The following is a 27279-nucleotide window of genomic DNA, read 5'->3' as shown; positions in this document are numbered from 1 at the left end:
TATGGCTTGTTCGTGAAGGGTGACGTTTAAACATTGCAATGCCCACTGGCAGTCTTGGATAGCGACTGCTATGTCCCTGGTCCCCTACGGTACCAGTCGAAGATAAGGGGGACCTGTAGATAGGGGAATTGCAGTACCAGTGGCATGGAGAATAGTGGCTTAATAACCCAGAGCCTTGCATGACTGCATCAATGCAATCCAAGAGTGAAGTGCATGCATAACAGACCTATATTAAGGCCAACTGGCTATGTGAAATGCCCAACATGGGGGACTGTCTGCCTGATGGCGACAAGGGAACAATAGAAACACCAAAAAAAGTGGTCATTGTCACAAACATAATCATGAGATTACCAGTGTAGTGAAGCCACAAGAGCAGGAGAGGAGATCACGAGATCAATAGCAAAAAAGGTGCCATGAGCAGCACTAAAGTGGGTACGGAACCGTCCTTCAGGAGACACAAATCAAAGTCCATAATAAGTTGATTAACTATATGATCCCTATCTGTCGAAGTGGCACTCCCTCGCAGGGTATATATCTGCAAGGATGAGATACAGGGATAGGAGTTGCTGTATGAAGGGGGATCTGGTCACTAATGACATTGGTGCGAACCAAACTGCAGGCCCTCCAGGTGCTACCCCAGGGCCGGCACAGTTCTGACAATGCTCAATAATAACAAAATGTTGGAGAGAGGTCAGCACAGAAATGCTTTTCTTGAAGAGTAAGAGAGAACATAGAATAAAAGGAAATACGTTGTATTTCCGGTAGATGACAGTGATATCTGTCGCAATTCCACTGGATTATTATGTGTTGAGGGTCCTGGTCAGACATAAAGAAGCTAAGTGGAGGTTATGTCACATGGTTACTGGTCATCACTGATGAGGACATGGTTTGTTTCTTTATTTGAATGTTTTGTTTTAAAGCGCAACAACAACTAGGATCACACGCGCCCATGTCAGAACTGCAGAACATGAAGACAAAGACGAGTCAAAAATGCCTACATGTGAATCCAAATGAATCCAAATTGATGGAAAAGCAGACAGCTAAAAACAGGGATTTGGAGAAATGTCTATAAAATACAAAACAGAGAAACGGAGGTTTTCAACTAAAAATTAAATGTCCTTTGCCATATTGTTATAACGAATAAAAAGTAAAACGTGGTCGACAGCCCGCACGTCGTTTGCTAAAACGGTTGATAACTCCAACAAATGTAAGTGGTTAAAAATAGTGCATTCTGTCAAGAAATGGCAGATTGTCAAATGTTGAGCACAATGAGAGCAAAATGGTGGGGGAGCACGACTTAACAAATGGCAATGGCTAAAAAGACAGTGCTCGATATGCAACCTAGCTAAAACGATTGCCTCAAGACAAGAGGACTGAGAGGAGTTCGTCCAAGCAACTGGGAGAGGCTTAATAACCCAGACCTTTTTCCAATGAATGTGATGACAAAGTGACACCACCTGCCTACAGACAGCAACACAGATCGGTCTTATTTTCTGTCAGACTGACATAACCAGAACCCACATAAACATCACAGTAGCTCCATCAAGAGCGAGCAAGTGACAGCTCTCCTGGACCAACTGCACTTGGGGATGGACAGTGTACACCACACTGAGGCTTTGAGGGGCACTGACGGAGTCAGGGCAGATGACACAAGTGAAAAGTCTGTGTCGCCGGATGTACTGTGTGGCCTGATATAGGGCAAAGAGCTCTGCTGCAAATACTGAGCAGTGTTCTCGAAGCCGATACCGAGATAGGTCAGTGCCAATGATGAAGGCGCACCTGACACCACGGTCAGTCTGACAGCCATCAGTGTACACAAAGGTACTATCTTGAAGCTCCATGTGAAGGCAATACAGTGAGACTGGAGTAGTGTCCTTAGGAATCAAATGAAAGTGCAAAATGGTGGGGGAGCACAACTTAACAAATGGCAATGGCTAAAAAGACAGTGCCCAACACGCAACCTAGCTAAAACAATTGCCTCACAGCAAGAGGATTGAAAGGAGTTCGTCCAAGCCACTGAGAGAGGCCATGGTGGTGAAGCATTCACACCCATCAGGAAAGTGGCAGGTAGTGTGAAGTTAAGCTTCCACAGCAAGAGCAAAAAGTGGACTTCAGGAGGTAACTGAGAAGAGGGACACATCCCATACAGTGATTGAAGGCATAATCAAAGAAGGAGGCATAGAATGGGTGGCCACGCATGGCAGACAAATGGGATGCACATCTGCTGAGGAGAAAGTCATGGCAGTAGGACAGGGGTAGTTCGCCAGCTTCTGCATGTAGACTCTCAACCAGGCAGATGTAAAAGATGCCAGCGGCCAAACAGATGCCACAATGGTGGATAGTATTGAGATGGCATAAGAGGGACAGACAGGCGGATGCATAAACGAAACACCCATAGCCTAGTTTTGAATGGACAAGTGATTGTACAAATGGAGGAGGGTGGTTTGATCTGCTTCCCAAGAAGTATTAGGTCTACAACTCTGCTTCCTCCATTTTGCAGTAGATGGCATTAGTGGAAAGGAGTGTCGCAAGTCATAGGTAGTGTCATACAGTCAATTTGGGTATTTGAGAACATAACGCCATCAAAATATTAGTCGATTTTTGATTGCATCTGAAAGTTATTCTTGGCTGAATATGTCAACTTATGAGCCCAATTCTCGTCATCTGCGGGAGGTTTTAATTTCCTGCTTTAATATGAAGAAATATGTGGCTGAGGATCATAAAAAGCTGAGTAAGACCATATGATGAGGTGCCTGTTAGTGACAGAACCTTGCAGAAAATGGTTTCCATGCTTCAAGAACAGTGATTTTAACATTGAAGACCGGCATGGTTGTGAAAGAGAGAAAGCTTTCAATGGTACTACAACCGACGAGAACAATCACAGGAGATCGTTATCGAAACCAGCTGATGTGTTTGAGCTGATCACTGAAAGACAAACGGCCTCAATACAGCAATAGACATGAAAAGGTGATTTTTCAGCATGACAGTGCTCTACCCCACGTCGCAAAATCCGCCAAAACATACTTGGAAATGTTGAAATGGGAAGTCCTACCCCACCCGCCATACTCTCCAGACATTGTTCCCTTTGATTACCAACTTTTTAGTTCAATGGCATACAACGTGGCTGCCCAGTGCTTCCTGTCGTATGAACAATTGCAAAATTGGATCGATGCACAGATCTTCTCAAAAGACGCCCAATTCTTCCACCGTGGGATTCGTATGCTGCCTGGAAGATGGGAGAAAGTAGTGGCCAGTGATGGACAATTCTTTGAAACGTAAATTTTTTGTTAGATGCTCACAATAAAGCCTCAAACTTTGAGAAAAAATGACGGAAGCAAAGTTGTAGCTCCAGTACAATTGAGGACACATAGGACATTGAAGGACCACATACAGCATGCTGCCAGATAAGACACATGGGGGACAAAGAAAGTTTCCTATTGAGCACGAGCCCCAGGAATTTCATAGGTGCAACGAATGGAAGAGCAACAGGCCCAAGATGTAACGATGGTGGAAGAGATCAAATGCTCCGCCAGAAATTCATACAAACAGTTTTGTCGATGGAAAAACAAAAGCCACTGTCGATTCTCCATGAATAAAGACGATCAAGACACTGCTGAAGATGCCGCTCAATAAGACAAGTCCATGGAGAACTGCAAAAGATGGCAAAATCGTCAATGACAAGGGAGCCGGAGATGCCTGGCAGGAGACAGGCCATTACGGGGCTAATGGTGTTAGCAAAGAGGATGTCACTCAGGATGGAGCCCTGAGGCACAACTTTTTCATAGATTAAGTTGTCCAACAAGACGGAACCCACACATACCTTGAAAACTCAGGCTTTTAAAAATTCGTGAAGGAAACATGACATGCACCCATGGAAGCCCCATGTGTAGAGAGAATGGAGGATACCAGTCCTCTAGTAGGAGGTGTAGGCTTTCTCCAAATCATGAAACACGGCCACAGTCTGGGATTTCTGCAGAAAACAATTCATGAGTAAATTGCGAGACTCGAGCCACCATAACAGCTGGTGAAGACCGCTGGCGAGAGAAATGGGGCGGTAGCTAGAAGGAAGGTGTCTGTCCTTACTTGGCTTAAGTATGGGTATGAAAGTGGCTTCACAACAGCATCTGGGAAATGTGCCCTCTGTCCAGAATCAGCTGTACGTTTGAAGGAGAAAGTGCTTGCCAGCAAGAGAAAGGCGATGCAATATCAGAATGTGAACATCGTCTGGCCCTGGGGCAGTGGACTGGGATGAAGTGAGAGCATAGTCTTGCTCTCTTATAGTATAGGCGGCACTGTAGCACTCACGATTCTGAGAAGAGAAGCGTATCACACGAGCCTCTTCTGTTTGTTTCCAATGGAGGACAGCAGAGTGATAGTGGGAGGAGCTCAAAATCTCCGCAAAATGGTGGCCCAAGGTGTTGGAGATAGCAATAGGGTCCACTATGACATTGTCTGCTACTCTCAGGCCAAAAATTGGGGAATGGATCTTGGCGCCAGAGAGTAGTCACAGGTTGGCCCACACGACACGAGAGGGAGTGGAACTGTTAAAAGAACCAATGAATAAAATATATTAGCTTTTTTGCTATCCCGAAGAAAGTGACGATACTGTGCAAGAACCATGGAGAGTACGTGTCCAGGCACGAATTATGTTGCGGCATGCCTCAGTCCACCAAAGGAAAGGGACATAGCATGGTAAAGAGGAAGTGTGGAGAATGGAACATTCTGTGGTGGTAAGGATAACGTTTGTAAGATATTCTACCTGGTCATCACAACTGGGGAAATGACATTCATCCAAGGTCGCCAGGGAGGAGTAAAGCCTCCAGTCAGCCTTGGTAAGCTGCCATTTGGGTGTATACATAAGTGGGGTAGGAGTCTGTAAATGGAGAGCACATGGGAAATGGTCGCTCAAGTATTTGTCACAGAGAACGGACTACTCGAGATGATGGGCAAGCTGGGCAGTGCAGAAAGATAGGTCCCAGTGGGAATAGGTGTGCGTGGAGTCTGAAAGGAACATGGGTGCTCCTGTGTTAAGGCAGAGGAGGTTAAGTTGATTGAGAACGTCAGAAAAGAGGGCACCTCTCTGACAGGTTCTGGGAGAGCTCCAAAGGGAATGGTGCACATTACGGTCCCCAAGCAGCAGAAAGGGGTGAGGTAGCTGTCCAGGGAGCTGGAGGAAGTCTGCCCTGACGATATCAAATAATGGAGGTATGTAAACGATACAAAGAGAAACAGTCAAGTGAGGAAGGAAAAAGTGAACTGCAACAGCTTGAAGATGGGTAGTCGTGGAGATGGGTTGACTATGATCATCATCCTGTATGAGCAACAAAAATGGTTCAAATGGCTCTGAGCACTATGGGACTTAACATCTGTGGTCATCAGTCCCCTAGAACTTAGAGCTACTTAAACCTAACTAACCAAAGACATCACACACATCCATGCCCGAGGCAGGATTCGAACCTGCGACCGTAGCAGTCCTGCGGTTCCGGACTGACTGCCTAGAACCGCTAGACCACCACGGCCGGCTGTATGAGCAACATGACTCCTCTATGAGATGGAATGTCATCCTCTAGGGGAAGGTCGAAATGGACTGGGAAGAAATGCAAGAGCTCAAAGCGGTCATGAGGACACAGTTTTGTTCCCTGGAACCAGAGAACAAGCAGACACTGGGATTCTAAGAGCAGCTGTAAATCCTCTTTGTTTGATCAAAGTCCATGAACATTCAATAGAAGGAGAGTCATAATGAGGAAAGGGGAGTTGGGAAAAAATGAAGAGGTGACACATCAGTGGCTGCCAAGTGCCAGCCTCCAAAGACTGACTGCTACAAGGCACACAGGCTGGGGTATCCTGCTCCAGGGGATCTACAGAGGTGTTGGCATTCTCCTTCCGTCAGTCTGCAGAGTGCAGGGCAGAAAATTGGTTGGCAGTGTGCACCGGTGACACGGAGGTCAGCCGGACGAGGGTATCATGTGGCGACATCATTGAAGAGGATTTCAGAGTCGGCGAAGGAGAAGACCATTTGTCTCTGTTTGACTTCCTGGAGCCTTTCAGTTAGCAGAGGAAGACTCAGATGTTTGTTGGCTGGAGTGATGTATGACGTCTTCACGGGAGTATTCCTTCTGTCCTTTCGGTCTGCCTGTTGTGTAGCAGTTGACTTTGCCCCAAGAGGAAAAAGTTTTTTGGCTTGTTTGGAGATTTCTCAACCCTGTTGCTGAATTTGAGGTAACATGTCTGCGTGGCCATGTCCTTCATGGAGCAAGACGTAACAAGAAGAGTACTGTAAGTGCTGGATGGTAGAACACAGGGTTTCTGACTAGCCAACAACTTGCGAGCAACTGGATAAGGCATTTTTTCCTTTACCTGGATCTCCTGGACAGCCTGCTCATCGAGATACATGGGACAATCTCTAGAGAAGGCAGCACAGATGCCACTGCAGTTGATAGAGTAGGGAGAAGGAGCTGGACAATTGCCCTCATGAGCATCCCTACCACAAGTTACACATTTGGCCAGTTGTCAACACGACATTTGAGTGTGATTCAGCACATTGGGTTTAGAAAGTATGGTCAGGCTGCGATAACTTCATAGCCTGCTTTGATCTTGGAAGGAAGCACCACTCTAACAAAAGAGAGAAAATAGTGCATGTTGACACTAAGGATGGTTCTATCTTTTTCATCACCCGATGGACCGCAATTACACCCTGATCAGAGAGGTTCGCTTGGATTTCTGCCCCAGTCAGACCATCGAGCAGCCTAGTGTAAATAATACCACGGGAAGAATTCAGAGTTCTATGGGCACTGACATGAACAGGACAACCGTGGAAAAGCAAAGCCACAAGCAGTCGTTGTGCTTGAGAATCAGAAGTAATCTCCAAAAGCAAAGTACCATTGCATAAACGAGAGCAGGATTTCACAGGGCCGGCAATTGCATCAACACCTTTCTGAGTAAGAAACGGATTTTTCCGTTACAAAGGACTGACTGTCTTCAGTATGAGAAGCCACGAGGAACCATGGTGCAGTTGGGAGGGTCTTTGAATCAGGAGCTTCATTCATTTTGTGTTGGTAGACATTCCATTGACTGTGCAGATGATGATTGGGTCATTGTGAGAAAATCCCTCACAATTGCCAGCATCTCTGACGGCGCACTGCTTCCAACTGGGGGGTCCCTCTCACAGAGGGCTCAGCTGCCTTAGGCCACACCTCCCAATCACCTGACAGAGGACCAATTGACAATTTGTGAAGGTAGCAGCTCAGGCAATCAACCCTCTGTGGGCCTGGCCAGTAGCAAGGGATATGTGCCAACCCTAACTGTCAACCCGGGGCTGGGAATTACGCGTTACCTAGTCACCCGTTATGCATCAGATACATGAGCCAGTCTTCATTAGCACACAGGGAGGGAAAAGGAAAAAGAGGAACCTCAAACACTGAAGCAGAAGAAGGATAGGAGAAGGTGAATGAAGAAAGAAAAAAGGAACGAAACATAGTGGTGAGACAGTTCTGATGTCACCCACTGAAAATGCGGAACACATTCCGGAAAACACCCCAGACATGTTCCCGAAGGGAGGGGAAAAAGGATAGCAAGAGGACAAACTTGCAGCACAGAAGAGAAAAGATGCTGCAAAGGCTGAGGCCCCATGAAAGCCAAGCACAAACCTGCCAAAGAGCGGCAAGTCCCATGGGGTACAAGGATGTGGTGACATCCATAAATAAGATGTCATACTCAGGTTGTGAGGGGGGAGATGGCTCCTACAGGAGCACTGGGGCAGGGGGGAGGGGGGCTTGTCCTGGGACTTACAATTCTTCTTCTTCTCTTTTGGAGGTATAAGGGCAGGCTTCTGCAAGATCTGGAACCAAGGGAGAGCAGGTGGCCTTGGGGTGCACAGACTGTGCATCGCATGGCCTGATTTGTGGTAGCAGGCTCCCAACCTGAGGGATGTTAGGAGGAGGGATCCTGGGAGAAGCCCTATCACCAACAGACACCAAAGAAGCAGGGCACTTCTTCGGCTGGGAAGGGGGAGCGGTACCTGGAGGGGATGGTGTACGAATCGCAGGGGAGAGGCATGGGAGAGAGGTATGGGACTGGGGTAAGGAAGAGGTAGGAGGGGGAAAGATGTAACAGAGGCAAAAGTAGAAGAAATTGACACTTGGTGGAGTCATTCATACCGTATTTACTCGAATCTAAGCCGCACTTTTTCTCCGGTTTTTGTAATCCAAAAAACCGCCTGCGGCTTAGAATCGAGTGCAAAGCAAGCGGAAGTTCTGAAAAATGTTGATAGGTGCCGCCACAACTAACTTCTGCCGTCGAATATATGTAGCGCTACACAGGCATCCTTTGTAGGCACAAAGATAAATACTGGTGCCAAAACCTCTGCGTCAGTAAAAAAAATTAAAAAAAAAATTGGAAGACGAGCTTTTTTTCTCCGCCCGAGTTTCGACCACTGCTTTTTCATACATAATCCCCAAATTCCATATTGTTCATCTTCGAATTTCAATGTACTACGAAAATCTACATCTACATCTACATCCATACTCCGCAAGCCACCTGACGGTGTGTGGCGGAGGGTACCTTCAGTACCTCTATCGGTTCTCCCTTCTATTCCAGTCTCGTATTGTTCGTAGAAAGAAGGATTGTCGGTATGCCTCTGTGTGGGCTCTAATCTCTCTGATTTTATCCTCATGGTCTCTTCGCGAGATATACGTAGGAGGGAGCAATATACTGCTTGACTCTTCGGTGAAGGTATGTTCTCGAAACTTTGACAAAAGCCCGTACCGAGCTACTGAGCGTCTCTCCTGCAGAGTCTTCCACTGGAGTTTATCTATCATCTCCGTAACGCTTTCGCGATTACTAAATGATTCTGTAACGAAGCGCGCTGCTCTCCGTTGGATCTTCTCTATGTCTTGTATCAACCCTATCTGGTACGGATCCCACACTGCTGAGCAGTATTCAAGCAGTGGGCGAACAAGCGTACTGTAACCTACTTCCTTTGTTTTCGGATTGCATTTCCTTAGGATTCTTCCAATGAATCTCAGTCTGGCATCTGCTTTACCGACAATCAACATTATATGATCATTCCATTTTAAATCACTCCTAATGCGTACTCCCAGATAATTTATGGTATTAACTGCTTCCAGTTGCTGACCTGCTATTTTGTAGCTAAATGATAAAGGATCTATCTTTCTGTGTATTCGCAGCACATTACACTTGTCTACATTGAGATTCAGTTGCCATTCCCTGCACCATGCGTCAATTCGCTGCAGATCCTCCTGCATTTCAGTACAATTTTCCATTGTTACAACCTCTTGATACACCACAGCATCATCTGCAAAAAGCCTCAGTGAACTTCCGATGTCATCCACCAGGTCATTTATGTATATTGTGAATAGCAACGGTCCTATGACACTCCCCTGCGGCACACCTGAAATTACTCTTACTTCGGAAGACTTCTCTCCATTGAGAATAACATGCTGCGTCCTGTTATCTAGGAACTCCTCAATCCAATCACACAATTGGTCTGATAGTCCATATGCTCTTACTTTGTTCAATAAACGACTGTGGGGAACTGTATCGAACGCCTTGCGGAAGTCAAGAAACACGGCATCTACCTGTGAACCCGTGTCTATGGCCCTCTGAGTCTCGTGGACGAATAGCGCGAGCTGGGTTTCACATGACCGTCTTTTTCGAAACCCATGCTGATTCCTACAGAGTAGATTTCTAGTCTCCAGAAAAGTCATTATACTCGAACACAATACGTGTTCCAAAATTCTACAACTGATCGACGTTAGAGATATAGGTCTATAGTTCTGCACATCTGTTCGACGTCCCTTCTTGAAAACGGGGATGACCTGTGCCCTTTTCCAATCCTTTGGAACGCTACGCTCTTCTAGAGACCTACGGTACACCGCTGCAAGAAGGGGGGCAAGTTCCTTCGCGTACTCTGTGTAAAATTGAACTGGTATCCCATCAGGTCCAGAGGCCTTTCCTCTTTTGAGCGATTTTAATTGTTTCTCTATCCCTCTGTCGTCTATTTCGATATCTACCATTTCGTCATCTGTGCGACAATCTAGAGAAGGAACTACAGTGCAATCTTCCTCTGTGAAACAACTTTGGAAAAAGACATTTAGTATCTCGGCCTTTAGTCTGTCATCCTCTGTTTCAGTACCATTTTGGTCACAGAGTGTCTGGACATTTTGTTTTGATCCACCTACCGCTTTGACATAAGACCAAAATTTCTTAGGATTTTCTGCCAAGTCCGTACATAGAATTTTACTTTCGAATTCATTGAACGCCTCTCGCATAGCTCTCTTCACACTACATTTCGCTTCGCGTAATTTTTGTTTGTCTGCAAGGCTTTGGCTATGTTTATGTTTGCTGTGAAGTTCCCTTTGCTTCCGCAGTAGTTTTCTAACTCGGTTGTTGAACCACGGTGGCTCTTTTCCATCTCTTACGATCTTGCTTGGCACATACTCATCTAACGCATATTGTACGATGGTTTTGAACTTTGTCCACTGATCCTCAACACTATCAGTACTTGAGACAAAACTTTTGTGTTGAGCCAACAGGTACTCTGAAATCTGCTTTTTGTCACTTTTTCTAAACAGAAAAATCTTCCTACCCTTTTTAATATTCCTATTTACGGCTGAAATCATCGATGCCGTAACCGCTTTATGATCACTGATTCCCTGTTTTGCGTTAACTTTTTCAAATAGTTCGGGTCTGTTTGTCACCAGGAGGTCTAATATGTTATCGCCACGAGTCGGTTCTCTGTTTAACTGCTCAAGGTAGTTTTCAGATAAAGCACTTAAAAAAATTTCACTGGATTCTTTGTCCCTGCCACCCGTTATGAACGTCTGAGTCTCCCAGTCTATATCCGGCAAATTAAAATCTCCACCCAGAACTATAACATGGTGGGGAAATCTACTCGAAATATTTTCCAAATTATCCTTCAGGTGCTCAGCCACAACAGCTGCTGAGCCAGGGGGCCTATAGAGACATCCAATTACCATGTCTGAGCCTGCTTTAACCGCGACCTTCACCCAAATCATTTCGGATCTCCGTCAATTTCCTTCGATACTATTGCACTTCTTACCGCTATAAACACGCCTCCCCCTTCACTGTTCAGCCTGTCTCTGCGGTATACATTCCAATCTGAGTTTAGGATTTCGTTACTGTTTACGTCTGGTTTCAGCCAACTTTCTGTCCCTAGTACTATATGGGCGTTGTGATCGTTTATTAATGAGAGCAGTTCTGGGACCTTTCTATAGACGCTCCTGCAGTTTACTATTAGCACATTAATATTGTTATTCCCTGTTGCATTTTGCCTACTCCTATCTTGCCACGTCTCAGGAGGCGTCTTGTCGGGCCTAGGGAGGGGATTCTCTAACCTAAAAAACCCCCATGTGCACTCCACACGTACTCCGCTACCCTTGTAGCCGCTTCCGGCGTGTAGTGCACGCCTGACCTATTCAGGGGGACCCTACATTTCTCCACCCGATAGCGGAGGTCGTTTATATCCGACTGGTAATACTGGGATTTTTGTCAATATGGCCGACTCTACGTTCTGAATTTTTTCCTACCTGTGAGAAGAGATGGTTGCTAATAGGAACCTGATGAAATGTGAATCACATGCAGTATTCTCTTCACCATAAGAATAATACGAATATAAACATTTTGCCATGTATTCTTTTGTGTTTGCTTCTATCTCGTTTAAATCCTGTCTGCCAAATAAACTACGAAACTAGAGTGAGATAACAGCAAACGCGGAAGAATATACGTATCGTGTCATGTTTATATTCGTATTACTCTTATGCCTAATTGTGATACAGTCAGAAATGAAGCACGGCAACTGACTAGATTTTTAAATCTAAGATGACTAATTTCTGTGCAGAATTTGATGTACTAAAGAAGCGGCCACAAAGATTTTCAAACGGAGAAAAATTTTCGCCAAACTCTCGTTCAGAACATGTTCTATCATACGCAGTCTATTATTTGGTTCTTGTTGATCATTATCAAAGAAAGCAGCAGTCTAAGTAACAACAAATAGCAGTCTCTTGCCATTGTTTCGCTAATGAGACGATTCCTCTCTTTTTTAAATTGTAAACGGCGGTAGCGCGCACAAAAGCAAGCCATGCCGCGAGCAGCGATAGGCCGTAAACACGCACTATCAGAATGCGACAAACAATGCATGACACAGTATAGTAATGCATTTTCAGCTTCGAGTGACTGACGTAAACACCTATAACATAGAAAACGGCACTTATCAGATCAAAGCAAAATAAGCAATCAATTCAAACCAGACGAAGCACGTGAAAAAGGAAGAGTATCCGTATAAATACGGACAAAGCGCCTGACGCATAGCAATGGCTACTTGGTAAAGCTTAACTGCTAAGCTTTCGACTCGAACCAAACTACTGTAGCTGTATTGTCATTCATTCGACCTAAATTGTGTCTCATATTACAATGGACCAACTTTGTTTCGATTTGGAGGTGCGGCCTAAAACTTTTCTCTCCCCTTGAATTTCGAGTCTCAAATTTCAAGTGCGGCTTAGATTTGGGAATTTTTTTTTTCCTTTATTTCGAGTCTCATTTTTCAGGAGCGGCTTAGATTTGAGTGCGGCTTAGATTCGAGTAAATACGGTATTTTTGACGAGCCTCGGCGTAAGATAGACAATCCAGGGACATTTATTATTGGCTCTTCTTTTCTCTCTCGTAAGCTGGGAAATCTGGTGAGCATGGAAAGTGGTGGACACGAGAGTTTACACATGCAGGTGATGGGATACAGGGGCTTCCCTCAGGGAGTGGGTGTCAACAGTCACCACACAGAGAATACAGCATACACTGGGAAGACATATGCCCAAAATGAAGCACCAACAGCACCTCATGGATGGTGGGATGTACAGCTTTGTGTCATTGGTAACGCATAACCTTGACTTTCTCTGAGAGGGTATCTCCCACAAAAGCTAGGATAAAGGTGACGGTAACGGTGCAGTAGTCTTTATTCCAGTTTTGCACACATCAAACAAAATGAACACCACATTGCTCCAAATTAGCCTGAAGATAGTCATCAGTTTGCAGGATGAGATCCCTCTGAAACATCACTCCCTGGACTATATTCAGAGACTGGTGAGGGGGTAACAGACACTGGGGCATCGCCAAGACAACCAGAAGCACGAAGACTTGCAGACTGGGTGACTCTAGTACAGACCACATAGCAGGGAAAGTGTTTCATCCCAAGATGGCAAGCCTGGCACATCTAAAAACAAAGATGATGTGACTTACCAAACGAAAGCGCTGGCACGTCGATAGACAAACAAACAAACACAAACATACACACAAAATTCTAGCTTTCACAACCAACGGTTGCTTCGTCAGGAAAGAGGGAAGGAGAAGGAAAGACGAAAGGATTTGGGTTTTAAGGGAGAGGGTAAGGAGTCATTCCAATCCCGGGAGCGGAAAGACTTACCTTAGGGGGAAAAAAGGACGGGTATCCACACATATACAGACACAAGCAGACACATACAGAGGCCTCTGTATATGTCTGCTTGTGTCTGTATATGTGTGGATGGATATGTGTGTGTGTGCGCGAGTGTATACCCGTCCTTTTTTCCCCCTAAGGTAAGTCTTTCCGCTCCCGGGATTGGAATGACTCCTTACCCTCTCCCTTAAAACCCAAATCATTTCGTCTTTCCCTCTCCTTCCCTCTTTCCGGACGAAGCAACCGATGGGTGCGAAAGCTAGAATTTTGTGTGTATGTTTGTGTTTGTATGTGTGTCTATCGATGTGCCAGCACTTTCATTTGGTAAGTCACATCATCTTTGTTTTTGGATATATTTTTCCCACGTGAAATGTTTCCCTCTATTATATTCATAAATTATTTAACAGTTACATTGCAGACCCATACACATTCCCTGATACACTTACACATGGAATAACTTATCTGAAACCTAAAGATCAAGCAGACACAGCAAACCCAGCTAAATATCGCCCCATAACATGCTTACCAACAATATACAAAATAATCAAAATATCCACGGGTGTGCTGCCGGTCTATAGTGTCCAACACCCGTGGATATTTTGATTATCAAATACGCCGGGAGAAACTCAAGAATCACAATATACAAAATATTAACTTCAGTCATTACACAGAAATTAATGACACATACAACACAGAACAAAATTATAAATGAAGAACAAAAAGGCTGTTGCAAAGGAGCACGAGGATGTAAAGAGCAACTGATAATAGATGCAGAGGTTACATATCAAGCTAAAACTAAACAAAGGTCGCTACACTACGCATACATTGATTACCAAAAAGCTTTTGATAGTGTACCCCACTCATGGTTACTACAAATATTGGAAATATACAAAGTAGATCCTAAATTGATACAGTTCCTAAACATAGTAATGAAAAACTGGAAAACCACACTTAATATCCAAACAAATTCTAATAATATCACATCACAGCCAATACAGATTAAGTGTGGAATATACCAAGGAGACTCATTAAGTCCTTTCTGGTTCTGCCTTGCTCTGAACCCACTATCCAACATGCTAAATAATACAAATTATGGATACAATATTACTGGAACATACCAACACAAAATCACACATTTGCTATACATGGATGATCTAAAACTACCGGCAGCAACAAATCAACAACTCAACCAATTACTAAAGATAACAGAAGTATTCAGCAATGATATAAATATGGCTTCTGGAACAGATAAATGTAAGAAAAATAGCATAGTCAAGGGAAAACACACTAAACAAGAAGATTACATATTGGATAACCACAGCGACTGCATAGAAGTGATGGACAAAACAGATGCCTATAAATATCTAGGATACAGACAAAAAATAGGAATAGATAATACAAATATTAAAGAAGAACTAAGAGAAAAATATCGACAAAGACTAACAAAAATACTGAAAACAGAATTGACAGCAAGAAACAAGACAACAGCTATAAATACTTATGCTATACCAATATTGACCTACTCATTTGGAGTAGTGAAATGGAGTAACACAGACCTAGAAGCACTCAATACACTTACACGATCACAATGCCACAAATATAGAATACATCATATACATTCAGCAACAGAAAGATTCACATTAAGCAGAAAGGAAGGAGGAAGGGGATTTATCGACATAAAAAACCTACATTATGGACAGGTAGACAATTTAAGAAAATTCTTTCTAGAACGAGCAGAAACTAGCAAAATACACACAGCAATCACCCATATAAATACATCGGCTACACCACTACAATTTCATAACCATTTCTACAACCCTTTAGATCACATAACATCAACAGATACGAAGAAAGTAAATTGGAAAAAGAAAACACTACATGGCAAGCACCCGTATCATCTAACACAGCCACACATCGATCAAGACGCATCCAACACATGGCTAAGAAAAGGCAATATATACAGTGAGATGGAAGGATTCATGATTGCAATACAGGATCAAACAATAAACACCAGATATTACAGCAAGCATATTATTGAAGATCCCAATACCACAACAGATAAATGCAGACTTTGCAAACAACAAATAGAAACAGTAGATCACATCACAAGCGGATGTACAATACTAGCAAATACAGAATAGCCCAGAAGACATGACAATGTAGCAAAAATAATACACCAACAGCTTGCCTTACGACATAAACTTATAAAACAACACGTTCCCACATACAAGTATGCACCACAAAATGTACTGGAGAATTATGAATACAAATTATACTGGAACAGAACCATTATAACAGATAAAACAACACCACATAACAAACCTGACATCATACTCACCAATAAAAAGAAGAAATTAACACAACTAATCGAAATATCCATACCCAATACAACAAATATACAAAAGAAAACAGGAGAAAAAATTGAAAAATACATCCAACTGGCTCAGGAAGTCAAGGACATGTGGCATCAGGATAAAGTTGACATTATACCAATTATACTATCAACAACAGGAGTCATACCACACAATATCCACCAGTCCATCAATGCAATACAGCTACATCCAAACTTATATATACAACTACAGAAATCCGTAATTATTGATACATGTTCAATCACCCGAAAGTTCCTAAATGCAATATAACATATACCATACAGTTAAAAGGAAGTCACGCTTGATCAAGATTCGCGTCACTTTCCATTTTTAACCAGACCTAAGGTCTGAGAAAGGAAAGAAGATGATGATAATAATAAATATTTCATTAGTATAGCACAACAAAAAGTATTATTTTTTAACCTATAGGAAAGTCAATGTAATACCATTGTTTCATCTGGACTAAAGTCAATGTCATCAATTTCTTTCTTGTGGGCAGCAATGTCGAGGTGTTTTCTTAATGAAGGAAACTGCCAAAGACGAATATGGCCATCAGTGCCTCCTGTAGCCATAAGTTTGCCAGAAAGACTTATTCGAACAACTCGCTGTAATGGCTCATCATCACTGGAAAGGAGAAAACATAATAAATGTAAATCCATTACAAAGAATGCATATCAATAGAAAGTCCAAATTAGAAAGTGTCTAACTATGAAAAAGACAATTATATAAAAACTTTCTTTACATGAATTGATAGCTTCTTCAGCCTCTGAACACTTTTTTCATTGAGTGTCAAAAAACCCTTATGTTTATGAGACTCAAGGGTGCTTACCATAGCTATATCATGGTCCAATGGTAAATTAAAATGATGATGTCAACAGCAGTAATGATGGTGATTTTGATGACACCTCAATCTCTAATACACATACTAAAATACTTAGTGATGAGTGTGGTTAAAAACAACAAAAGGTTAAAAAGTCCAGTGCAATAAATATGAATCACCTGCCTAAACCAAACACTTGATAAAAATATGGTCTGTGTCAATTCATATAACTTTAGACAAAAGTAAGTACACAGGATGATACATGAGAGATTAAAACACTACATCAGAAATATATGGCAGGCTGATCAGTCTTCAATTATTGCCATAGCACAATATTTTCAAAGGATCTCTCACGAAACAAAAAGAATTTATGGTTACGTGTAAAGGCTGCGAGTGGTTTGAAAATTAGTATCCGTATCTGGACACTCATGGATGAGACAGGGACTGAAACTGAGGGTAACAAAACAAAAGAAGAGACATTGACCTCAGTTTTCATATGTTACTTTACAAATGAAACTCCAGGTATACTGCCCCAATTTAATTCTCGTGCCACTGCAAAGATGACCGACATGGATATTAGTGTCAGTGACATTGAGAGGCAGCTGAAATTGTTAAAAAATGCTTTGACCATAATATACTGATGATACCTCAAACAGAAAACTGAGCCCAGTAGTTGGAAGAAAACATAGGTCACATCTATCTGCAAGAAAGAAGTCACAAAAGTACTGTTCACTATCCTTGACATTCATTTGTGGTAGACTCTAAGAACATATTCTGAGGTCTCAGGCTTAATGAGGTGTCTTGAACAGAATTACCTCCTCCATACCAACCAGCATGGATTCCGAAAATGTCAGTCATGTGAAACCAGCACGGATTCTGAAAACATTGATATGTGAAACCCAGCATGCACTTTTCTCACATGACATCCTGAAAGCCATACGCATTTCTCGGCTGTGTGTAATGAAGCCCGCCGTTGCTCAGTGCAGAGATTTAACAGTGGTGCACACCACAAGTGCCGTGCTTTTGCACCATTACGGTGGAATGTTTAAGACACCTTGAGTTAAATTTAAAACTTCTGCATCACAATGGGAGACAATTATGGAGTTTCAAAAAGTGACACTTTAATTGTGTTGCACAGTGTACTTCAAGATTTTTCCCACTAATCTGCTGAGGGCAACAAATACTGGGGAAATACAGTCCTTCCCAGATTTGAGAAGGGAAATTATTTTTCACAAGTTCCAGAACTGAAAATTCAACTGCTCATCTCAATGATTCCTCATTGGTGACAGCAAGCTTGATCCCGATTGGTGATGACAGTGATCTGAGCAAAGTGCTCTGTCATGGTCTGCTAAATGTCTCCTTTGCTGGTCTGTAGAATCCCACTTCACATCCAAACACTGACAGGACACCTTGTGCTCCACACTGAAAGCCTCCTGATGTAATGTTCTCCCAAATATCAATGTTTCACTGGAATGATTTATAGAGTTAATTAACTCCTGCCAAGATCTTCATTCTCTCTTTTATTATATATCAGTACTTCACACTCTTGCTTCAAGTTTTCTGCAGTTGGTCTGTCATTAATTCTCCTCAGACACACATGTTCTCTGACTTCAGGGCACTTTCCATACAAAAGGCAAGAAGTTGCTATCTAACCTTTTGCACCGATGTATCAGCAGAGTTGTGGCCATGATAGTTACGTGATTCACACATATCTTGAGGCTGTCACAACATATAAACAGTCAGTTTGCTGTACATCATCTCACTTGCCTTTCTGAGCAGCCATTTGGACAACTTTCTTTCAGGCACCGCTCTGTACTCACAAGATGTGTCCAGACTAGGAAATGGTCAAATGAGTGTAAATATTCTGCTACTGCCTACTGAGTAGTGCCAGTACAGCTGGAGACCATAATGAAAAATCGGTGGCAAAGAATGAACCAGTAGCAGTACTGAAATCTGTACTTTGCCACACATTCAGATCATGAGCTTCTTTTGATGTGAGACTCTCATGCAGAAGAAGATACAAGCAGAACCCCAAAGCACATTTGTATGAGATTTCTACAGAAGAGGGGAGTTGTCTATCGATATACCTGTCAGGCTACAAAACAATTTGTTTGTGGGAAGTGTTGTGAATAGATGAAACTACAATCATCCAGCCATAACTGTGGGTTCTTTGTTTGCTAACAGAGAAGGGTCATCAAACTAGACCACATGAAATATCAGTTCACTTTATAACATAAATTAATAAAAGATTTACTTGACTTTGCCACAGGATTGCTTGATAATTAACGACTGTCGCTGACTATGCACAAGTTAACAAAATGTTCTCTTGCGGTGCACAATCCAACATTTACGAAAGTGTATTTCATCAGAAACTAACTGTCACTATCCTACATAATGTTGTTGACTGCTGTAGCTGAGGTCTCAAACTGGGCTGAGCTCAACACTATACCAACTAATGAGGGTACTGCTATGCTGAGAGAGCAGTGTGGTCTTCTGGAGTGACTCCCATTGGTTGTTGTGGATTGGAGTGATCCCTCACTATTATTTATATTGATGGCTACTACTCCTTTAGTTCTCTCCACACTGAGACCATCTACCCTAAGCAAAAAGTCCAAGTTGCTCCAGAGGTATCCTGAACATATTTACATTCCACAACCATCGTACTGGTGAGGTTTTATTGTATCAGCCCCTCCTATCTTTCTGCAGAGGTGCTAATAAATGACAGTTTTTGGTTGTTCAAGGGACTTGCTCATTCAGTTGGGCAGACATCAATAATCATGTTTTCTATACTTGGACTTTAAATTGACACTCAGGAACAGTGCAGTGGGGTTCAAGGTCTTTGACTCTCTTATCAGCTTTGGTTTAATTTTTTTTGTTTCTTCTTCAATGAAAATGGTGGTGGTCATGTAACTGGGGGCCTACAGTTCGAGTTTTCTTAGTCTGCCTGAAGGGATTAACTTCGGTCCTTTGCTCTACCCTTGGTTGAAATTTTTTATCAGTGGTATAGAGGAATGTCTGGTTTTGATGTAAGACCATGTCTGCAGATGAACTCGCATGTGCAAGTGTTCCTGCTAGCTTCTACCGCAAAGGTCTGCATAGATGAATCCTTTTCCTATTGAGTGATTTGGCCACTGATGCAAGTGATGAAAGAAATCTGGTCATTTCTGAGGCATATGAATTTTTTTTTGCTTGAGAATATGATATTTGTCCCTTGATCTTAGTGCCCTGTCCTACTACTGTTGGATAGTATGAGTTGATGCTCATGGTGTTTTATCTGAAGTCTTCTTCATTGAGTAGATGTTATTACTGCATCATTCCATGCCAAGAGGTCTATAGATTCCTACATGACCATAACAGACTTTGATGAAATTTTGTAGAAACAGTTACACATGTTGCCAATAAATGTTGGTAAAGTTTCACTACCACCAGTTCAATACTTTCAGAGATACTGTCATTCATTTAACCCCATAGCGCAGCTACACTATTTGATCAAAAGTATCCGTTCACCCCCCAAAACATACATTTTTCATATTAGGTGCATTGTGCTGCCACTTGCTGCCAGGTACTCCATATCAGTGACATCTGTAGTCATTAGACATCATGAGAGAGCAGATGGGGCACACTGTGGCACTCACAGCCTTCCAATGTCGTCAGGTGATTGGGTGTCACTTGTGTCATATGTCAGTACACGGTATTTCCACACTCCTAAACATCCCTAGGTCCACTGTTTCCAATGTGATAGTGAAGTGGAAAGGTGAAGGGACATGTACATCACAAAAGTGTACAGGCTGACCTCACTGTTGACTGACAGAGACTGCCGGCAGTTGAAGAGGGTAATAATGTGTAATAGGCAGGCATCTATTCAGACCACCACACAGGAATTCCAAATTGTATCAGGATCCACTGCAAGTACTATGACAGTTAGGGAAGAGGTGAGGAAACTTTGACTTCATGGTCGAGCAGCCACTCTTAAGCCACACATCATGCTGATAAAAGCCAAACATCGCTTTGCTTGGTGTAATGAGAGTAAACATTGTACAGAAAAACCGTTGCTTGGAGTGACGAATCATGGTACACAATTTGGCAATCCGATGTCAGGGTGTGGGTATGGCAAATGCCCAATGAACGTCATCTGCCAGTGTGTTTAGTGCCAACAGCAAAATTTGGAGGCAGTGGTATAATGGTCTGGTCATGTTTTTCATAGAGGGGTCTTGCACCCCTTGTTGTTTTGCATGGCACTATCACAGCACAGGCCTACATAGATGTTTTAAGCACCTCCTTGCTTCCCACTGTTGAAGAGTGATTGCATCTTTCAATACGATCGAGCACCTGTTCATAATGCACTGCTTGTGGCGGAGTGGTTACATGACAATAACATCCCTGTAATGCACTGGCCTGCACAGAGTCATGACCTGAACCCTATAGAAAACCTTTGGGATGTTTTGGAATGCAAGCTTCATGCCAGGCCTCACTGACTGACATCGATACCTCTCCTCACTGCAGCACTCCATGAAGAATGGGCTGCCATTCCCCAAGAAACCTTCCAGCACCTAATTGAATGTATGCCTGTGAGAGTGGAAGCTGTCATCAAGGCTAAGGATGCGCGAACACCATTCTGAATTCCAGCACTACCAATGGAGGGTGCCACGAACTTGTAAGTCACTTTCAGCCAGGTGTCTGCACACTTTTGATGACATAGCGTATCACCAGTACACCTGTGTGTTTTTGGCCACTTTGAGATATTATATCTCTGACAACATTTTCTTGAAACAAACAAAACTATGCCATCTTGTACAACTTTTTGTGCTCTGTTAATCAAAATAATAAAAAAGAATTACCTGTGCAGTTTTTGTATGGATAATTTGAAGCAAAGTTGGCCAAAAAAATAATGACTAAAAATGGCAAGTTTAGTTTTTTATATCTACAAAACTAACTGTGAGATAAACCTGAAACTTTGCACATATAAACTCGGGACTGGATCAGATTCTGAATGTGGCTCTCTAGCAGGGATACGACTTCCTCAAATCCTGTCCTGAAATGAGATCCATCCTTCATGAAATCCTCCCCACTCCACCTAGAGTGTCTTTCCGCTGTCCACCTAACCTTCGTAACCTCTTAGTTCATCCCTATGAAATCCCAAAACCACCTTCCCTACCCTCTGGCTCCTACCCTTGTAACCGCCCCCGGTGTAAAACCTGTCCCATGCACCCTCCCATCACCACCTACTCCAGTCCTTTAACCCGGAAGGTGTACACGATCAAAGGCAGAGCCACGTGTGAAAGCACCCACGTGATTTACCAACTGACCTGCCTACACTGTGAAGCGTTGTATGTGGGAATGACCAGCAACAAACTGTCAATTCGCATGAATGGACACAGGCAGACAGTGTTTGTTGGTGATGAGGATCACCCTGTGGCTAAACATGCCTTGGTGCACGGCCAGCACATCTTGGCACAGTGTTACACCGTCCAGGTTATCTGGATACTTCCCACTAACACCAACCTGTCAGAACTCCGGAGATGGGAACTTGCCCTTCAGCATATCCTCTCTTCTCGCTATCCGCCAGGCCTCAATCTCCGCTAATTTCTAATTTCAATTTGCCGTCGCTCATACCTCACCTGTCTTTCAACATCATCTTTGCCTCTGTACTTCCGCCTCGACTGACATCTCTGCCCAAACTCTTTGCCTTTACAAATGTCTGCTTGTGTCTGTGTATATGCGGATGGATATGTGTGTGTGTGTGCGCGAGTGTATACCTGTCCTCTTTTCCCCCTAAGGTAAGTCTTTCCGCTCCCGGGATTGAAATGACTCCTTACCCTCTCCCTTAAAACCCAAATCCTTTCGTCTTTCCCTCTCCTTCCCTCTTTCCTGATGAGGCAACCGTTGGTTGCGAAAGCTTGAATTTTGTGTGTATGTTTGTGTTTGTTTGTGTGTCTATTGACCTGCCAGTGCTTTTGTTTGGTAAGTCTCATCATCTTTGTTTTTAGATATACTAATATAATGTCTTAGAATACAAAATTGCACTCTTCTACTACTTTCTAGAAGTTTGTAAACTAAGGCCAAGTTGACAATTTTTCTAAAAACAACAGAAATGGCTAGATTTGGCCCATCTTTACAAAAAAGTCTTCTGCAAACTCTTTTAAACTGTTTTCATTAGGAAGACCATACTTTAAGCCACCTGTGTTTTGTTTAGCAATGCAAGCATATAAGAAACTAAAAAACAACAACAAGGTGGATGTGCAATGAAAATGGGCTTGAATTTTGCTGATACTCAAATTAAAATGGACGTCTTTTATTATATCCTAAAATTGGTTACTACTCTCTCAGGAACGAAATATCAAAAGCCTTGATGACTAGGAAGTGAGATAAAGTCCAAATACCTTGAAACACTACAGAAAAGGCCTTTTTTTTTGTCATGACTCAGTATGACATGCTTAAGTCTGTTTTTCTGCTATAACCATAGAATCAAACTAGTTATAAGCTACACAATTGAACTGTGCATTGCCAAGCCAGTGGAGATCTTGATAGTAAAGTTTTTAAATAATAGTTGCAGCACACATTGCAGAAACAGCCTTAGGGTTTTACACCATTGTCAGATGGTGTAAATTTTCTTGAAGTTCATAGCAGTCTTCCTGACAGTTTTTGGAATGGATAGGAAATCATTAGTACATCTTTTTATTGTGTAATGCTACTGATGTGCTAGTTTAATTCCGGTTCAAGATGTATTTTACTCTGCATTAGTATCGTGAGCAGTTTATGTGCAGCATTAGTGTACAGATGGAAAATTGTATAAATATGTTGCTATGGTCCATGGTGGCTTAACCACACCGGTTCCTTTTAAAGTGAGAAAACCAGCATCCTCATGATGGTCATGGGAAGTTTTTCTGAAATTTGACCACTTGAAATGGAATGGCTCCAGATGACACACCTATCTAATTGGGCTATTTGGGATTTATAAGAACCAATCCATTTTCACAAGAAGCTAACCAAGGAAATGCCACTCTAGATAGAGACCACACTGAACAAACTGGACACAATTTAGGTATACCCACTGAAGATTTTCACTTTAACAATTATTAATCTATCTAATAAGAATATACTCAACCATAAAGTTCCTCATTCCCTGAGTGACACAAAATTCCAGCATGGTGTTGCATCATGATCAATGAAACTTGCACATAACTTATAGTTACAGAGCACTGGGAACATTCCTTCAGCTATCCCTGGCTCAGAAACCTTGGGTTCACCAAATTCACACACAGCCAAGAATAGCTGAGTTCCCTGGGGTGCATACTGCTGTCATACTCATCTCTCCAGATTCATGGTACAACACTGATGATACTTTGATTACACAAAATAACAAAAGTACATTTATGTTACTAATAGCTACAACAGACAGTCACACAAAACAAATAGAATGTATGAATCACATGGCTACTTCACATTTTTGTATTTAAAAAGCAGAAAATTTGTGAAAACTTGCAACTGTGCACAATCACAGTAAATAGAAAGTAAATTAAACCACAAAATAGGAAAAGAATATCAATCTCACATCTCTTATTTTAAACAGTTCATGCAGTTTCCAAAACAAATAACTAACCCAAAATCAGTCTGTATGCTATCATTTGGCTTAATATCAAATACGAGTCGATGGAAGGAATTGCTGTTCCTGTCAGTTTTCTCTTTTGTTGGTTTTATTTCTTGGATCTTCTCATGTGGATCAGTACTTCGTTTTCTACTACTTACTGTTTCTGAAAAAGAGTAAAAAGAAAGTTAACATACTTTGCAATTAAATATACTTGACAAAAAACAGCTTTATTACAGAGCTTCAATATGTAGAGCATCAAACAACAAACAGCTGAAAATAATGGATTATGGTTATCTGATGCTAATAACAGTTTTCTGATAATCTTTTGTGATGATAATCATTTAAAAGCTACAAAAGAATATAAATGTTTACTATCTGTCATTTTCTCTCACCCTTACAGAGAAAATAATCATGAAGTGGTAAGCTTTTGCTATACCATGTCACTTCATTGTTGATAACAAGAAAGGAGAATTTGTGTTTCGTTTTTTATTCGGCAAAAGCAAATCTGATAAAAATGTCTCTTTCATTGATATAAAAATTATAACATTACTTACACACACAATGCTGACACCAAAAGGATGCTACAAACATTTCAGTATTATTCTGGTAAACTTAAAGTAGCAGATGGGATACAACACTTAAAATTCTATAATGGCAGTGCCAGCACTGTTTTACAGATACAAATGTCGGACATCTGCAGAGCAGCAGTGCTCAAAGATACATTCCTTAACACAATTGAGGGACATACATTAGTGGAGAGGAATATATGCGAAAAACATTGACAAGAACTAAAGATATTCAACTTCAATGAGGATGTAATAGAAGATGCAAACAAATTGGTCATCTGTGAGTAATGGATGGCATTAGAATACTAAAGATACCACTGAACTATAAAATGTAATATGAAAACAAAGTTCAAATGTCCACAGAGGAGATAACTGGGCTAAAAATTCTGAGGATGAAATAAACCAAATGCAGTCTGAGCATCTGTCTGTATTACAAATATCATCTCATTTGTGTCAAAATGACCAGTGTACATTTCATGTAAACATACAAGTACAGGTACATTTTGCGATCTGTCAACAGCATCTAACTGTGTACACCACAATATCCTTTTAAGTAAATTAGAATATTCTGATGTAACAGGAATGCCGTGAAATGGTTCAAATCCAAAATCACTGACAGGAAACAAAGGATGCTACTAGCCAAGTAACATGTATTATGCTATCAGGCATCATCAAACTGGGATCTAATTTCAAGTGGTGTCCCACAGGGTTCCTTCTTAGGGTCCTTACTTTTTCTTGTGTACGTCATTGACATCCCATTAGTAATATTACCAGATGCCAAGTTTGTTTTGCTTGCAGATGACACAAACATTGTGATTGTAACAAAGTAAATATAGTTTTAGAAATATTGGTTCATGAAAGTTTCACGGATACATGGATCCTCAACAATTCTTTGTCACTAAAATTTGGAAAAAAAGAAACACTACATGCAGTTCAGAACCTGTAAGATGTTTCCCATCAGTATACATGTGCCTAAAATAAGATGACAAACAGACAGGAGAGGTGGACATTGTTAAATTCTTGGGATTACAGCTTGACGATACATTCAAGTGGAAGGAGCACATCCAGGGTGTATACGTGGACGAGGAGAAAAAATTCCCGGATTTCCTGGTTAAAAATACACTTTCTCCCGGATGAAAATACACTTTTTCTGTGTTAAGTAACAGTATACTTTTCCTCGGAACTGTAAAACTTATCATTCCTTTCAATGGTTGTGGTTTTATACACCGGCATAGAATTTCCTGGCACTTTAGAAAACGAAACTCAGGGGGGGAAACACATTTTGGAAAGATGTCTGATGCGCAGCAACATGTGCTCTGCACATTTTCGTATTACAAAAGTATAAATTCGAATTCCACCAAACACCGCATGTTAATTTCCGAAGGATTGAAATCAAGATTGCGATGCACTTTTGTAAGCCAGTCGTAGCTCATATCAAGCAATCTCGCCAACCGATGACAGTGAATATTCAGAGCATAGGACACGTGATGTAGTCAGCCAATACCAACATCACTGTTAAGTAGTGCGAACACACAAATAGGAAAAGGTAATGGTTTAAATTACTATACATAGTTTTGCTACAAGAAAAGAAAAGCTTTTACATATAATATTGGTCTCTAAGATTAATAAGCTTCAAGCGAATCTAAGCTTTCACACATAATGTTGATCTTTTTTGCGCGTGTTACATTTTAAGGTACATGACACAAATGTGCCAGTAAAATTTTTAACGACGACATAAATGTCTGATCTTCTGGGCTCGAAAATATTCTGAACGGTTGTCCTCAAAGCTTTGATTTTTGAATGAGAGCCAAATGCTCTGTGATTTAAGAAATTTATCGGACAGTCACTCACAGAGTTCATCTTGTGTAAAAGGAAATTTACTTTACTTGAAAATAACGCTTTTCAAACCACCATTCGGAGTATTTTCCCGCGACCTGTTAGAAATAGATTCATTTCAGAAGTTGCACCAGATGACAGGCGTCGCCGCACTTGCGCAGCTACGATGACACAGGAAGCCTGTATGTTTGTACGTGTAAAACATTGAAAAATCTTACATTATTTCATAAAAGAAACAAGACATTAGAGGATACTCCAAGAGCATGGGAATTTTGTGAATCATACTAAAAATGCATAATTCGGCTTAAAGTGCACATTTCTACGTCCAGATTCAGATGTAAATTTTCTTGGAGTACCAGTACCGTATTATCTCATGTTTGGTTCTTTTTTATGGCATAATACCATACATGCTAGAAGATGAAAACGTGAACTTGAAATGCAGCGAACAGGTGGAACTAGCCAATAGTGTGGATTTAAACACATCGTTTCAAATAAATTGGCCTCAGCAGAAAAGATTAACAAAAGTCAAATTTCTTTAACAAACCGACAAAAATAACTTCATTGTTCTGCAAGGCGATTAACGCTTGACTATCAGAAAGGTGGAAATAAAATAATATCTGAAACTAATAATA

At 41.7% G+C, this 27279-nt stretch overlaps 1 protein-coding gene across 1 annotated transcript in view; it reads right to left on the bottom strand.

The window, feature by feature from the left end:
* Positions 1-27279, bottom strand: part of LOC126191029 (prolactin regulatory element-binding protein) — a 132544-nt gene that overhangs the window by 48210 nt on the left and 57055 nt on the right. Inside the window, exons 3-4 of the mRNA XM_049931733.1 lie at positions 24258-24408; positions 16284-16461 (exon numbers count right to left, since the gene is read on the bottom strand). Coding sequence (XP_049787690.1) covers positions 16284-16461; positions 24258-24408 — 329 coding nt within the window. The remainder of the gene's footprint in view (positions 1-16283; positions 16462-24257; positions 24409-27279) is intronic.

The sequence above is a fragment of the Schistocerca cancellata genome, chromosome 6 (genome assembly GCF_023864275.1).
Source record: "Schistocerca cancellata isolate TAMUIC-IGC-003103 chromosome 6, iqSchCanc2.1, whole genome shotgun sequence".
NCBI lineage: Eukaryota > Metazoa > Arthropoda > Insecta > Orthoptera > Acrididae > Schistocerca > Schistocerca cancellata.
The sequence above is the reverse complement of the archived record's forward strand: the minus strand, read 5'-3'. Positions and strand labels throughout refer to the sequence as shown.